Source organism: Lithobates pipiens, unplaced genomic scaffold, assembly GCF_037356315.1.
Source record: "Lithobates pipiens isolate NorthernLeopardFrog02 unplaced genomic scaffold, aLitPip1_a1.2 Scaffold_28, whole genome shotgun sequence".
Lineage (NCBI taxonomy): Eukaryota > Metazoa > Chordata > Amphibia > Anura > Ranidae > Lithobates > Lithobates pipiens.
The window spans coordinates 86,852,290-86,864,755 of NW_027507789.1; the positions used below are offsets into that span (position 1 = coordinate 86,852,290).

Here is a 12,466-nt window from a genome sequence, read left to right on the forward strand (position 1 = left end):
GCCCTTAATATCTCCTTCCCCCAAGCTCTGGTTGACTGGCTGAAAGAACACTTCCCCTTCTCCTGGAGCTCTACTTCCATTCCCTATCTAGGCGTCCATCTCACTCCCAACTTCAGCCACCTTTTATAAACGCAACTATCCCCCCATGTTCAAGAAGCTTAAGACTGATCTGGATCAATGGTCATTCCACAAATTGTCATGGTTAGGTAGGGTCCACGCGGTCAAAATGACCCTCCTCCCTAGGATACTTTACCTATTCCGCTCGCTCCCCATCTTTGTTCCCAAATCCCACATATAAAACCTTCAATTGTCCATTAACCGATTCATCTGGGGTAACTCCAATCATAGACTTCCCAAAAACACTCTTCAAACCCAGACGGAAAGGTGGCTTGACCTACCTAACCTCCGCTGGTACTATCAAGCTGCTCATTTAAACCAAATTTCAGCTATTTATTCGAGAGGCCCTAAACCAGATTGTATTGAATTGGAAAGACAGGCAATCCCCAAGTTCACCATTGACTTCCTCCACTGGCCCCCCCTGAAATCCAGACCCCCGATCATGTCCCCTACCCTCTCTCACTCCTTTGCGATTTGTGACACTCTACACAAACTAAATAACGTGATCTCCGGCTGGCACCATTAGCCCACATATTTAATAACCCCTCCTTCCCCCCTGGGTAAAATATTAAAGCCTTTCAATGATGGCTAGATAAAGGCCTTTATAGAATTGGGCACTTTTTCAACCTAAATGGCCCCATTACTTTAGGCCAATGCACCTCACAACTTGACATGCCCCCCTCAGAACAGTTCAGTTTTCACCAGATAGCTCACTTCTTACGCACACTCTCTTCCACGAATTCAGACCCCCTAGGGGTCACTCCCTATGAACAATGGTGTGTGTCGGCCATGGACATGAGGGCGGGGAATATTTCCCTGATCTACTCGGCTCTCTCCACTCCTTTGGAGAAAATGAGTTGTATGCAAAGCTGGGAACGAGACCTCGACTTAGAATGGGATCTGGACACCTGGCACTCATACTTCACGAGGGCCTTCAAAGGGATCCTGAATGAATCCCTCATTGAAGCAGACATTAAGGTCCTCACTCGGTGGTATTTGGTCCTGACTCGCTTAGCTAAATATTTTTTTTTGATACTTACACAAATGTATACAAGCTTTACAGAAGCGATAATGCAAGTACAGTCTGTTACATTAAAAGAACATAAGAGACGCATTACTTAGGTGTGTGCGTCAACAATTTGAAGTATGAATAGTAACAACATCACTGGTAGAAAGAGTGAACATTGAACATCAACATAGGCAATAACATGGTGAAGAGGATAGGCAGCCATATTAGTGGAACGCAATATGGGTTACATACGCTATTTGCACAATTTTAAGTATTGTGTGTGCCTATCATTAATCTATAAGGTAGAACAACAAGAGCATGGTACAGAACAGAACTTTTCACTGCGTAAGTCTGGTGCCAGATATCATGTGAGTTGCACGCTTCTCGGATCGTTGATCCAAGGGTCCCAGTCTCTGAGGAATTTCTTTGTTGTAAGATGAGCTTTGGAGAAACTGTGTTCCATTGTAAAGTTGGAATTTAAGATGGTTATTACTTCTCGGACATCTGGAGGTTGTGAATTTTTCCATTTTCGAGCAATTGTCAATCTTGCGGCGATTAAAACATGGGTGGACACTGTTTGGGAGTTTTTGGGCCAGGATGGGATCGTTAATCCAAGAAGAAGGTCCAAGGGTGAGAAGGTCAGAGTAGTATGCGTGATTGAGTGAAGAACGGACCAAATTTGGGACCAGAAGTCCTTGAGAGATGGGCACTCCCACCAGATGTGAAAAAGAGAGCCTAGGGACCCGCATCCCCTCCAGCATAAAGATGATACGTCTAGGAATATCTTAGCAAGTCTGTTGGGTGTATAGTACCAGTGGTGGAAGAGCTTTTGCAATGCTTCCCAGTGTGCTGTACAGTGTGAGAGCTTGGCAAGTAGAGAGAGAGAATGGTACCACACACTGTTAGATGGGCTAGACGGAATATGTGCAGACCATTTTAGAATTTGTGATTGAATTGAGTCTTCTGTAGGCCGAGACAGTTCTTTATATATGTACGAGATGCCTTTGCGGGTAGGGTCCTTTTGTGGTGAAGTATGTAATCGTATGGTGCAGGATCCCGTGGTGGTTTTTCCATTCGAGTTTGTTGATTAAGGATATGATCCTTAAGTAGATATAGAAGGATTTGGGGGAGATATTATAGGAGGATTGGAGCTCCGCGAAAGATCTCAGTTGTGAGGCAGAGAACAACTTTCCGAGATCAGAGTTGCCTGCGTCAATCCAAGGCTGCATGGGGAGGTCAGGGAGAACAAGCGTGAGTGACTGAGTTGGGATAAAAGGCAGTATGGAGTGGGGTAAACCTTTCGACATTTGAGGAAGAGAGGTCCATATTCTGAGGGAGGCAGAGATGGTGTCCAGTGGGTAGTGTCGTATTCCAGGTGCGAAAAGTGAGGCAGAGAGAAGTAGTTTAGGTTCGGCAGGCAATGTTTCCACCTCTATCTGCGCCCAATTGGATGGGGTAGATGTATTCCACCAAAGTTTAAGTTCTAGAACGACTGCCTTGTAGTAAAGATCAGATAATGTTGGGGGCACCCAGACCTCCCATGCAGGTTGGGGCCAACAGATTCTGTTTTTTGATCCTGGGTTTTATGTTATGCCAAATGAATGCGTGGAGGAGGGATTGCACAGATCTCAGATGGACCGGAAGGAATGGTACTGGGAGAGTGCGGCAGACATATAAAATATGCGGTAGCAGAAACATTTTAACCAGAGCAATCCTACCAGCCCATAAAACAAATGGGTGATTCATCTCACGGGACAGCTTTTGAAGCTTCTCTACGAGGGCTGAAAAATTAGTGCGCAGAAGATATTTAGGAATTCATCTGACCTCTCCCAGTAAACAAGTCAGAGATGCGTTTTTAGACCAGGAAAAGGGGGAAGATGTAGATGTTTGTTGGATAGTTAATTTATCTAGACCTAATGCTAGCATCAAGGATTTGCTGTGATTTAGTTTATATAAAGAAATTGCGCTAAATTGATCTAGGGTTTGTTGCACTGCAGTCAATGACTGTTGCGGGTCAGAGAGCGAAATTATCACATAATCCGCGTATATAATAGAGGAAGTTTGGGACTTTAAAATGAAGCACTTGGATAATGGAGGTAGGTTTTAACCATATTAAAAAAAAATAATAATTTTTTATTGATTGTTCAGTAACAGATCATAAAAAATAATAAAGATCAAATTCATAAAGTATATAGGCGTAAGTACAGTAGAAGCATGATATATAGTATTCACATATAGCAGCACATAAAATAAATTTATTTTATTATGAATTTACTTTTTTAACTATATACTAAATTTATTTTTGTTTTACATCTAGTGGATGCATATCTATTATGTGGATGTACTTGCTGATGTCGGTTTTGCTGTCATAGGCACTACCATGCCATACTACCCAATTATTTTATTTATTACTACTATGTGCTGCTATATGTGAATACTATATATCATGCTTCTACTGTACTTACGCCTATATACTTTATGAATTTGATATTTATTATTTTTTATGATCTGTTACTGAACAATCAATAAAAATTTTTTATTTTTTTTTAATATGGTTAAAACCTACCTCCATTATCCAAGTGCTTCATTTTAAAGTCCCAAACTTCCTCTATTACGTACCGATTACCGGGATGGAGGCACATACTTGTGCTTCATTTAAAGTCCCAAAATTCCCCTCCTTTTTTGCATCATCCGCGTATAAGCCTATTTTATGCTCCGATGGGCCTATTGTGATGCCTTTAATTTTGGGATCAGAGCGGATTCGTTGGGCTAAGGGTTGACCATGGCAAAAATTAGGGGTGAAAGAGGACATCCTTGGCGTGTGCCATTGGTGATATAGAAAGGGTCTGATATGACTCCCGAGTGCCAGACTCGTGCACTGGGGTTTGTGTAAAGGCAGAGGATGGCATGTAGGAGCGTGCCAGATATGCCAAACTTTCGTAGGACAGCTTCTAGATATTTATTTCCAGTGATCGCTTAGCTAAATTTTACCCTCAATACTCGCCTCTATGCTTTAGAGGCTGTGGCCATCTGGGCTCCCTTCCACACATTCTTTGGGAGTGCCCTCGGGTCAGAAGCTACTGGAACAAGATCTTCACCCTAATCGCAATGTCAGTGACTTTGCGGGTTCCCCAAAATCCGACCATAGCCCTCCTGAACCAGACCATCCCTAAAATCTCCAAATACCACCAATTCCTGATTCACTACATACTCAGAAGTACCAAAATGACCATTGCCCAGTCTTGGAAGTCCCCAAGGGTCTCTTTCCCAGCAGCTAAACAAAAAAATCTCCTGGATCATTTTACAAGAAAAAACCTCTAGTCTCATCCTTGACAAATCTGAAAAATTCAAAAAAGTATGGGAACCTTGGGCCTGCTACATTGGGGTGTTCCTTTAGACCTGGACCTGAACATAACCTTCACGACTAGCTCTGAAGCGAGCCCCCCTCTCCCCTTCGGGAGCTCCCCTTGATACAGGTACCTTCTCTATCCACTCCCCCTCTTCCACCCCCTCTTCCTTTTCTTTGTTACTTGACTTTCTTTCCCTTCCTGCTCCATCCCTCTCTAAGACGCCTTTCGTTGGGAGGAGGTGGGTACATGGCACAAGATCAGAACCTAGCCTGAGCATTGGTGCATCTCCTTACATATCTGGTTGCCATGGCACCGCTAACTTTTTGCCCGCAGGGCCAGGCCTACTCTGTTCCCCCTGTTGGGGCACTGAGTCGGCTCCCATTAGTTAAATTGTTCAATTTTCCTCAGGTTGAACTAGTGAGGTTTTCCCCCTCTAGTCTTCCTATCCTAGGTTTGATGCACACTGTAATTTTGGAGGGTCTGAGGATCGGGGGGGCTTTGAGTCCCAGGCACAGTTTGTGTCTGGGAGCCGGGCCCTCCGGAGAAACTCGGGAACTCTCCCCCCTTTTTTTTTTTTTTCCCTTTTTTCTCTCCTTGCTTACCCTTTTGGTCGATAGACCCCCTATGCATCATCCCTACCTAGTTTACATGAGCCCTGCACTGCTAGCCTCTAACCACACGGGAATTGTATGCAGGTGCTATCTTCCCTCCCTATATTGTTCTGTTTGTACACTGTTCTCTTGCTTGTCAACGTGTACCTTTAAGCTGACTCTCCTGCGTGAGAGACTCATTTGTTCCATGTACTCTTTTATTTCAATAAACGTTTATTAGAAATAAAGGTAGCCTTGAGTACTTTCAAAGGACAGGTCTCGGCCTTATTGGTATTATTAAAACAACCACTTGCTTCACGTTCTCTGGTTTGTAGCTTTATTCCTTAGGGCTTGAATCTAGTTCTATTGGCATTACAAAAACAGCCTTTTTTGAGCCAATGCCACATATTCCCTTGGTCCTTTTTAACAAGAAAACAGATTTATCTGGTAACCATATCTTCTGCAAGAAGGATATCCGAGTTGGCTTCTCTTTCTTGTAAAGAGACATATTATTCAAGGATAAGGTAGTATTGTGTCCTCATCCTAACCTTTTACCAAAAGTAGTATCAAGTTTTTTCTAAACTCCGATATTGTTCTACCTTCATTTTTTTCCAGAACCCTGTTCTATGGAAGAAAAATCACTACATTCTCTTGATGTGGTGATAGCAGTCAAGGTCTACTTAAAGGCGACTGCTCAGATTCAGAAAACTGATGTTTTGATTTGTGTTGCCTGAAGGTCCTAAAAGAAGACAGGCAGCATATAAATCTACTATTTCTAAATGGATTAGACAAGTAATTGTTCAAGCTTATGGTTTAAAGTGGTAGATTCCACACACTCAAACCAAAGTGCACTCCTCTAGGGCTATTAGTGCTTTGTGGGCAGTGCATCACCAAGCCTTCATGGCTCAAACCTGCAAGGCTGCAACTTGGTCTTGAGACTATACATTTACCAGAGTCTATCAAGTGGCTGTAATAAGACATGAAGATGTCGCCTTTGGGTGCAGTGTACTGCAGGCAGCAGTATAAGTCCTCTGATCTCATGGTGCCCTACTTGTGTCTCCTTCCCCTCAGTTGGCATTGCTATGGGACATGCCGCATAGTAATTACTATGGCTTTGTGTCCCGTGATGTTTTGAATAAAGAAAAAAGGATTTTTACAGCTTACCTGTAAAATCCTTTTCTTTTGCAGTACATCAAGGGGCACAGAGGCCCTGCCCCTCTTTCTTTTATTGCTTTGCTACAAAACTGAGGTACTCTCGGTATGGGAGGGGTTATATAGGGAAGCAACTTCCTGTTTAGGGTGTGCCAGTGTCCAGTACCTGAAGGTGGCCTATAACCCACATAGTAATTACTATGGCACTGTGTCCCGTGATGCACTTCAAAAGAAAATGATTTTACAGGTAAACTGTTATAAAAATTCTATTTTTTTCCTTAAAGGGCACCTGGCCTTCTTTGTCCTTATTACGCAGTACTACTGGCCCTTTCTGCCTGGACTTCTGGAGAGCCCACGACTACATCATTACTTACATTCCTTGCCATCTCCCCATTCCTTCAACCCTCGTCTCACAACCCTTGAGAAATACTGCTCTGATCAAGCAGTAATACCCCATGTACTCTAGTAAATGTATGGTTTGTTGAACACACCCCCCAGAAGACTATAGACTACCCTGTATAGTAAAATGAGCAGAGCACTATTCTCACATTTGCACTTAAATCCTCAATTTGTACTAAACTACAGATAACTAATTTCAAAATACCAACACACTGGTACTACCCGTCTGCATAAATTCTTCCCACGCACTACTGATTGCTATTAGCTGTGCCAGAGGGAAAGGGGAAGGATGCTCCACATCTTCTGGTTCTACCCCAAACCTGATCAATACTGGAAAGAAGTCCACCCTCGCATTTTTTTTCAGTGTAAATTCAGGTTTTTTTTTTTTTTTTGACTTCTACTTAAGCACTTAAGGACCGGAAGATTTTTTCCCCATAATGGGGAGGCCATTTTTTGAGATATGGCATTGCGCCACTTTGACAATTGCACGGTCGTGAGACGCTTTACCCAAACAAAATTTGTCGTTTTTGGGGTTCCTCCCACAAATAGAGTTTTGGTGGTATTTGATCACCTCTGTGGATTTTATTTTTTGCTCTGTAAACAAAAAGACAATTTTGAGGGAAAAAAATATATTTTTTGCTATAATAATAAATATCCCCTAAAAAAATAAAACGAATGTCTTCATCAGTTTAGGCCAATATGTATTTTACATATTTTTGGTTAAAAAAATTAAAAAAAAGAATCGCAATAGGCATATATTGGTTTGTGCAAAAGTTGTAAGGTCTACAAAATACATGGCATATTATTTTGTTACTACTAATGGCGGTGATCAGCAAATTTATTTATATTTTTTCGGGACTGCGGCAGACATATCTGACACTTTTGGCACTTTTTTGGGACCAGTGACATTTATATAGCGATCAGTGCTATAAAAATGCACTGATTACCATATAAATGACACTGGCAGGGGAAGGGGTCAACACTAGTTGGGATCAAGGGGTTAAATGTGTTCTATGCGAGGTGTTTCTAATGGGGTGGTTGACTGACTGGAGGAGGAGAGAGATCGCTGTTCCTATTTGCTAGGAACAGCATATCTCTACTCCCCTGTCAGAGCGAGAATCTGTTTACATTGACGGATCCCCATTCTGGCTTTGTGGATCGTTCACGGGGTGGTGGACTTCACGGCCACACGCATCAGCTCACGTGCACCTGCTATAGAGGAGCTGGTGTACACCTACAGCGATTTGCAGGAACGAGCCAACCCACCACAGTATAATGATGGTGGCTCGTCAGCAAGTGATTAGTGACTGTAAGGCTCGGTTCACACAGGGGCGACTTGTCCAGGCGACTTCGCCGCCTGACAAGTCGCGCTCCGTTCTGTACTACGGAACCGTTCTAATAGGAGCGACTCAAGTCGCTCCGACTTAGAAAAAAGGTTCCTGTACTACTTTTGCGGCGACTTCGGGTGACTTGCATTGACTTCTACACAGAAGTCGTTTTGCAAGTCGCCGCTGATCGTGTGCAGGTCGTGGCGCTGCAAGTCGTGTCGCCCGCTGTGTGAACTGAGCCTTAATGATCACCTTGTAAAACCCATTCAGTTTAAAATAGAAATGAAGGGCAAAACATTTTTGTATAGAGAGGAAAAAACAAACAAAAACATAAATACCTTTTTATAAATGGACCCTCCCCCTTTTTCTATGAGTAATCACATTCCCTCTGTTCTCAGCTGCATAAGAGTAGAGAAGCAACTGTACACTGAGCTTCCCAATGAATTGCTGTGTGTTGGGGGGCGAGTGTCAGGACAAGTCTGATTATTGAAGGAGAGCACACAGAGTTCCCAGCACAGCTAGAGAACTGACCACCCTGGGTTCTCTTGCTTAGTTTGGTCAGTTTTTAACAGGAAAGCAGAGGGACTGGCAGCAACACCAGTGAAATCGCATAAAGGAAGCAATACAAAGAGAACAGGATACTTGATCATACAAGTACATGGTACAGCAGGCACATATCAGGAATATGACGTTTTGGAGTAACAAACCCTTTAATCACAATTTGCATTTTTAGAAGTTCCCTGTAAGATAACAAATCTTCACTTTGAGCTAAAGTCCACTTATTAAAATCTCTAATTGCTTATTCCATGTTTTTACTTTTTGTCCAGATATCCCAAAAAGCTGGTCCAGACATATTCTGTCTTCCCAAATCAAGATGAAATGAGTGATGTGGTTGTACAACCGTACAATTCTTTGCTGACACTGAAGAGGCTGACCCAAAATGCGGATTGCGTGGTAAGATATTGGTTCTTGGGCAGCTTTTTATGGAATGATTATTTATATAGGTAATTATTCATCACATGTTTTCACACCTTTTTTAGGTGGTTTTGGATAACACAGCACTTAACAGGATTGCCACAGACAGACTACACATACAGAACCCATCTTTCTCTCAGATTAACCAGTTGGTGAGTACTTTTTTGTGCATAGTGGGCTTTTAGCTAATCCACTTTTCCGTTAAGCATCATCTTGATGATAATCCTTACATACACAGAGTGTCTATTTTTAAATTTTAAAACGGATATAAAAGTCACAAAATTAAGTTCTGTGTTTTTTTTTTTTTTGTTCATCATTACATTAATGGTTTTCAATGCAAACACAGGCATTATGGCTTGGTTGCAGTCCCTTGTATAACAAGCTCATACTTGGAGTGGGAAAAGCAGCTCCATCTTCCTCTTCTGTACGACTGACCTCTGCTGCTCAGTCTGCATGGTCCAGAGACTTAACCACTTGAGGACCAGGCCTCTTTTTCATATTTGGTGTTTACATGTTGAAAACATTTTTTTTTTTTTGCTAGAAAATTACTTAGAACCCCCAAACATTATATATATTTTTTTTTTCTAACACCCTAGAGAATAAAATGGCGGTCATTGTAATACTTTTTTTTCACACCGTATTTGCACAGCGGTCTTACAAGTGCACTTTTTTTGTAAAAAAATCACTTTTATGAATAAAAAAATAAGACAACAGTAAAATTAGCCCCTTTTTTTATATTGTGAAAGATAATGTTACGCAGAGTAAATTGCGCCCGCTCCTGGAATAGCGTCAAACTTTTACCCTCAAAAATCTCCATAAGCAACATTTAAAAAATTCTACAGGTTGCATGTTTTGCGTTACAGAGGACATCTAGGGCTAAAATTATTGCTCTTGCCATACTGATCGCGGCGATACCTCACGTGTGGTTTGACCACACGCTTCTTTGTGCAAGGTTGTGGGGACAGGGGTGTTTTTAAAAAACTTGATTTTATTTATTTTTACACTTTAAAAAAATAAAAATAAATGCATCACTTTTATTCCTATTCCTAATGTAAACATCCCTTGTAATAGAAAAAAGCGTGACAGGTCCTCTTAAATATGAGATCTGGGGTCAAAAAATCCTCAGATCTCATATTTGGACTTAAATGCAATAAAAAAATAAAATAAAAAACAAATTAGAAAAAATGACATTAAAAAAATTTACCTTTTTTAAGAGGTATGGGCGAAAGTGACATTTTGATGTCGCTTCCGCCATCCTATGGTATAGAGACGCGTGGGGGCCATCTTAGCCTCACTCGTCTCCATACCCAGCCATCGATAGGACTCGATCGCCTCCGCCGCTACCGATGGCTCTGGTAAGCGGCGGAAGGGGGGGTGGCACCGTTATCGCACACAGGACCGTATCCTGTAAAGAGGGATATCTCGGTTGTGGCAGCAGCTGCTGCCGTTACTGAGATATCCCTCTTCAAAGTACCAACATATATGTAAATGAGGCGGTCCTTAAGTGGTTAAGCAGTGCTTCAGCTCTTCTCACACTCCTCCCTCTCCCTCTCCCTCTCCCTCTCACCTCCCATCCAGGCAGTTCTGAGTTTCCTCACAAACAGGCAACTCCTCTTACTATCTTCCCTTCTTTCCAAGTCAGAGGAGTAGAAGCTGCTTTCTCCCTCCTTCCCCCTCCCCTCTATGCTGAGCTCTCATTGTGTCAATGACATGGAGAAGCAGAAGAACTTCTGCACTGCCAAACTTTCTCTGGAGTTCTCTCTCTGCAGGGTGGAGCAGAAAAGCAGCAGAACCTAATGTGGGCATGTGCAGACCAGAGCTCCGTGCTGGGTCGGCCACGACATGCCTCAGCTCCAGAGGTGGTCGTGAGCTTTAATGCTCCGGGGCACACACATGACCGGGCTACTGATGTTTGTGTCAGTGTGCCAGGCCAACAGCCACTCCGTACTGATCGGAGAGTGGGTCTATGATGGAATGTCTCCCAGCTCTGCAGGACTGGTAAGTACAGCTCTCCCTGTATTGGTGGGGCTGAGCAGCTGGGCATTCCCTGGGAGGTTGATTCGGGGGTCCCTCACCTCCCTCTCTTATCTCTCTGTCTTCCTCCCCTTCCCTGTGGGGGATGCTGCATGAGGCTGCTGAGCGGTGTGTGTGTCATATGCAGGGGCTCTCCGGGGGGGCTCTCACCTGGGGGTGACTGCACTGGCTGGCTGTGCCCTGATGTGTGTGGTTCTCTCCCTGGGGGGTAAATGGTGGCTGTGCCTGTCGATCGCTGCAGTGCTGTTCACCGCAATTTCTCTGCCACTGTCCCTCATGGTGTACAGTGTTCGGCGGCCATCTTAGGTGGGGACAAGGAGCAGCATGCTTTCCTGTAGCTCGGTGGCCATTTTCCCTGTGTGTATGTCCTTTATACTGGACACTCGGCGGCCATTTTCTTGGAGCCTGAACACGTTATGGATCAGTTTCAGCGCCATAAACAGCAGCTCGGGACAGCACAGTGTGATCTCCTATGCACCTGGGAGCTGACAAGGGACACAGGCACTACTAGCTGGACAGCACAGAACCAGTCAGGGTGGTGAGTCCTGCGGGAAAGAGCCTCTCAGCCAGCAGCAGTAAGGAGGGTGGGACTGTCACTGTCCTAATTCCCCTTCGGGTGGCAGACAGGGTAGGGTCAGCATGGCTTCAGAAACTGGTGTTTCTTCTCCTGAAATCCAGGCAATTGCAACCAGTTTGCCTGCGGACTGTGCAGTGCTTCTGGATTCTTTGTCGGCAGTCCTCAATTAGTTGCCAAGATGGAGGTGGTGCGTGGGCGCAAAGGTAGTAAAAGAAGGCCCCTGCGGGGAGAGCTCTGACACAGACTCGGGCCCTGCTGAGGCTGGTGACCCCTGCTCTGTCTATTCAGATGACGTTGACCAGGACCGTACGGACAGTGATGAGCCCCCATCCAGGTCTGTGAGCGATTGTTAGAGCACTTATCAGAGCTGTGAGTGATGCCCTGAAAATTCAGGAGCCAGCAGATCCCTCTGCTGATGTAGCAGTTCCTTTTGGGTCCCGTAAGCCAGCCCATTCACCTAAGGTGTTCCTGTATCCGACTTAATTTGATAAGTTCATTTACAAGGAATGGGGTAGACCGCAACAGACCTTTTGGTCCCCAAATACATGGCAGTGCATTACCCCTTTGAGGAGAGCCTTCTTAAAAAAATGGTCGACTCCTCCAGTCATGGACCCCCCAGTATCCAGGTTAAACAAAGTAACCACAATCCCGGTAGAGGTGACTCTTGCATTTAAGGACCCCATATCGCATCATGGCGATCGTTGTTGCGGGGTGTCAGTCCGACGGAGACTCTTTACCACGTGATCAGCCGTGTCCAATCACGGCTAATCACAGTGTAAATGGGAAGAGCCGGTGATCGGCTTTTCCTCACTCGCGTCTGTCAGACGCGAGTAGAGGAGAGCCGATCGGCTGCTCCTCTGACAGGGGGGGTCTGTGCTGATCGATTATCAGCACAGCCCCCCCGAGGATGCCCACACTGGACCACAAGGGACGCC

At 44.1% G+C, this 12,466-nt stretch overlaps 1 protein-coding gene across 5 annotated transcripts in view; it reads left to right on the plus strand.

Moving 5' to 3' along the window:
* The window catches only part of TUBG1 (tubulin gamma 1), a 317,008-nt gene that overhangs the window by 116,415 nt on the left and 188,127 nt on the right, over positions 1-12,466 (plus strand). For all 5 annotated transcript variants that reach the window (XM_077459460.1, XM_077459458.1, XM_077459461.1 and 2 more), the window contains 2 exons: positions 8,773-8,899; positions 8,986-9,072. In XM_077459460.1, coding sequence (XP_077315586.1) covers positions 8,773-8,899; positions 8,986-9,072 — 214 coding nt within the window. The remainder of the gene's footprint in view (positions 1-8,772; positions 8,900-8,985; positions 9,073-12,466) is intronic.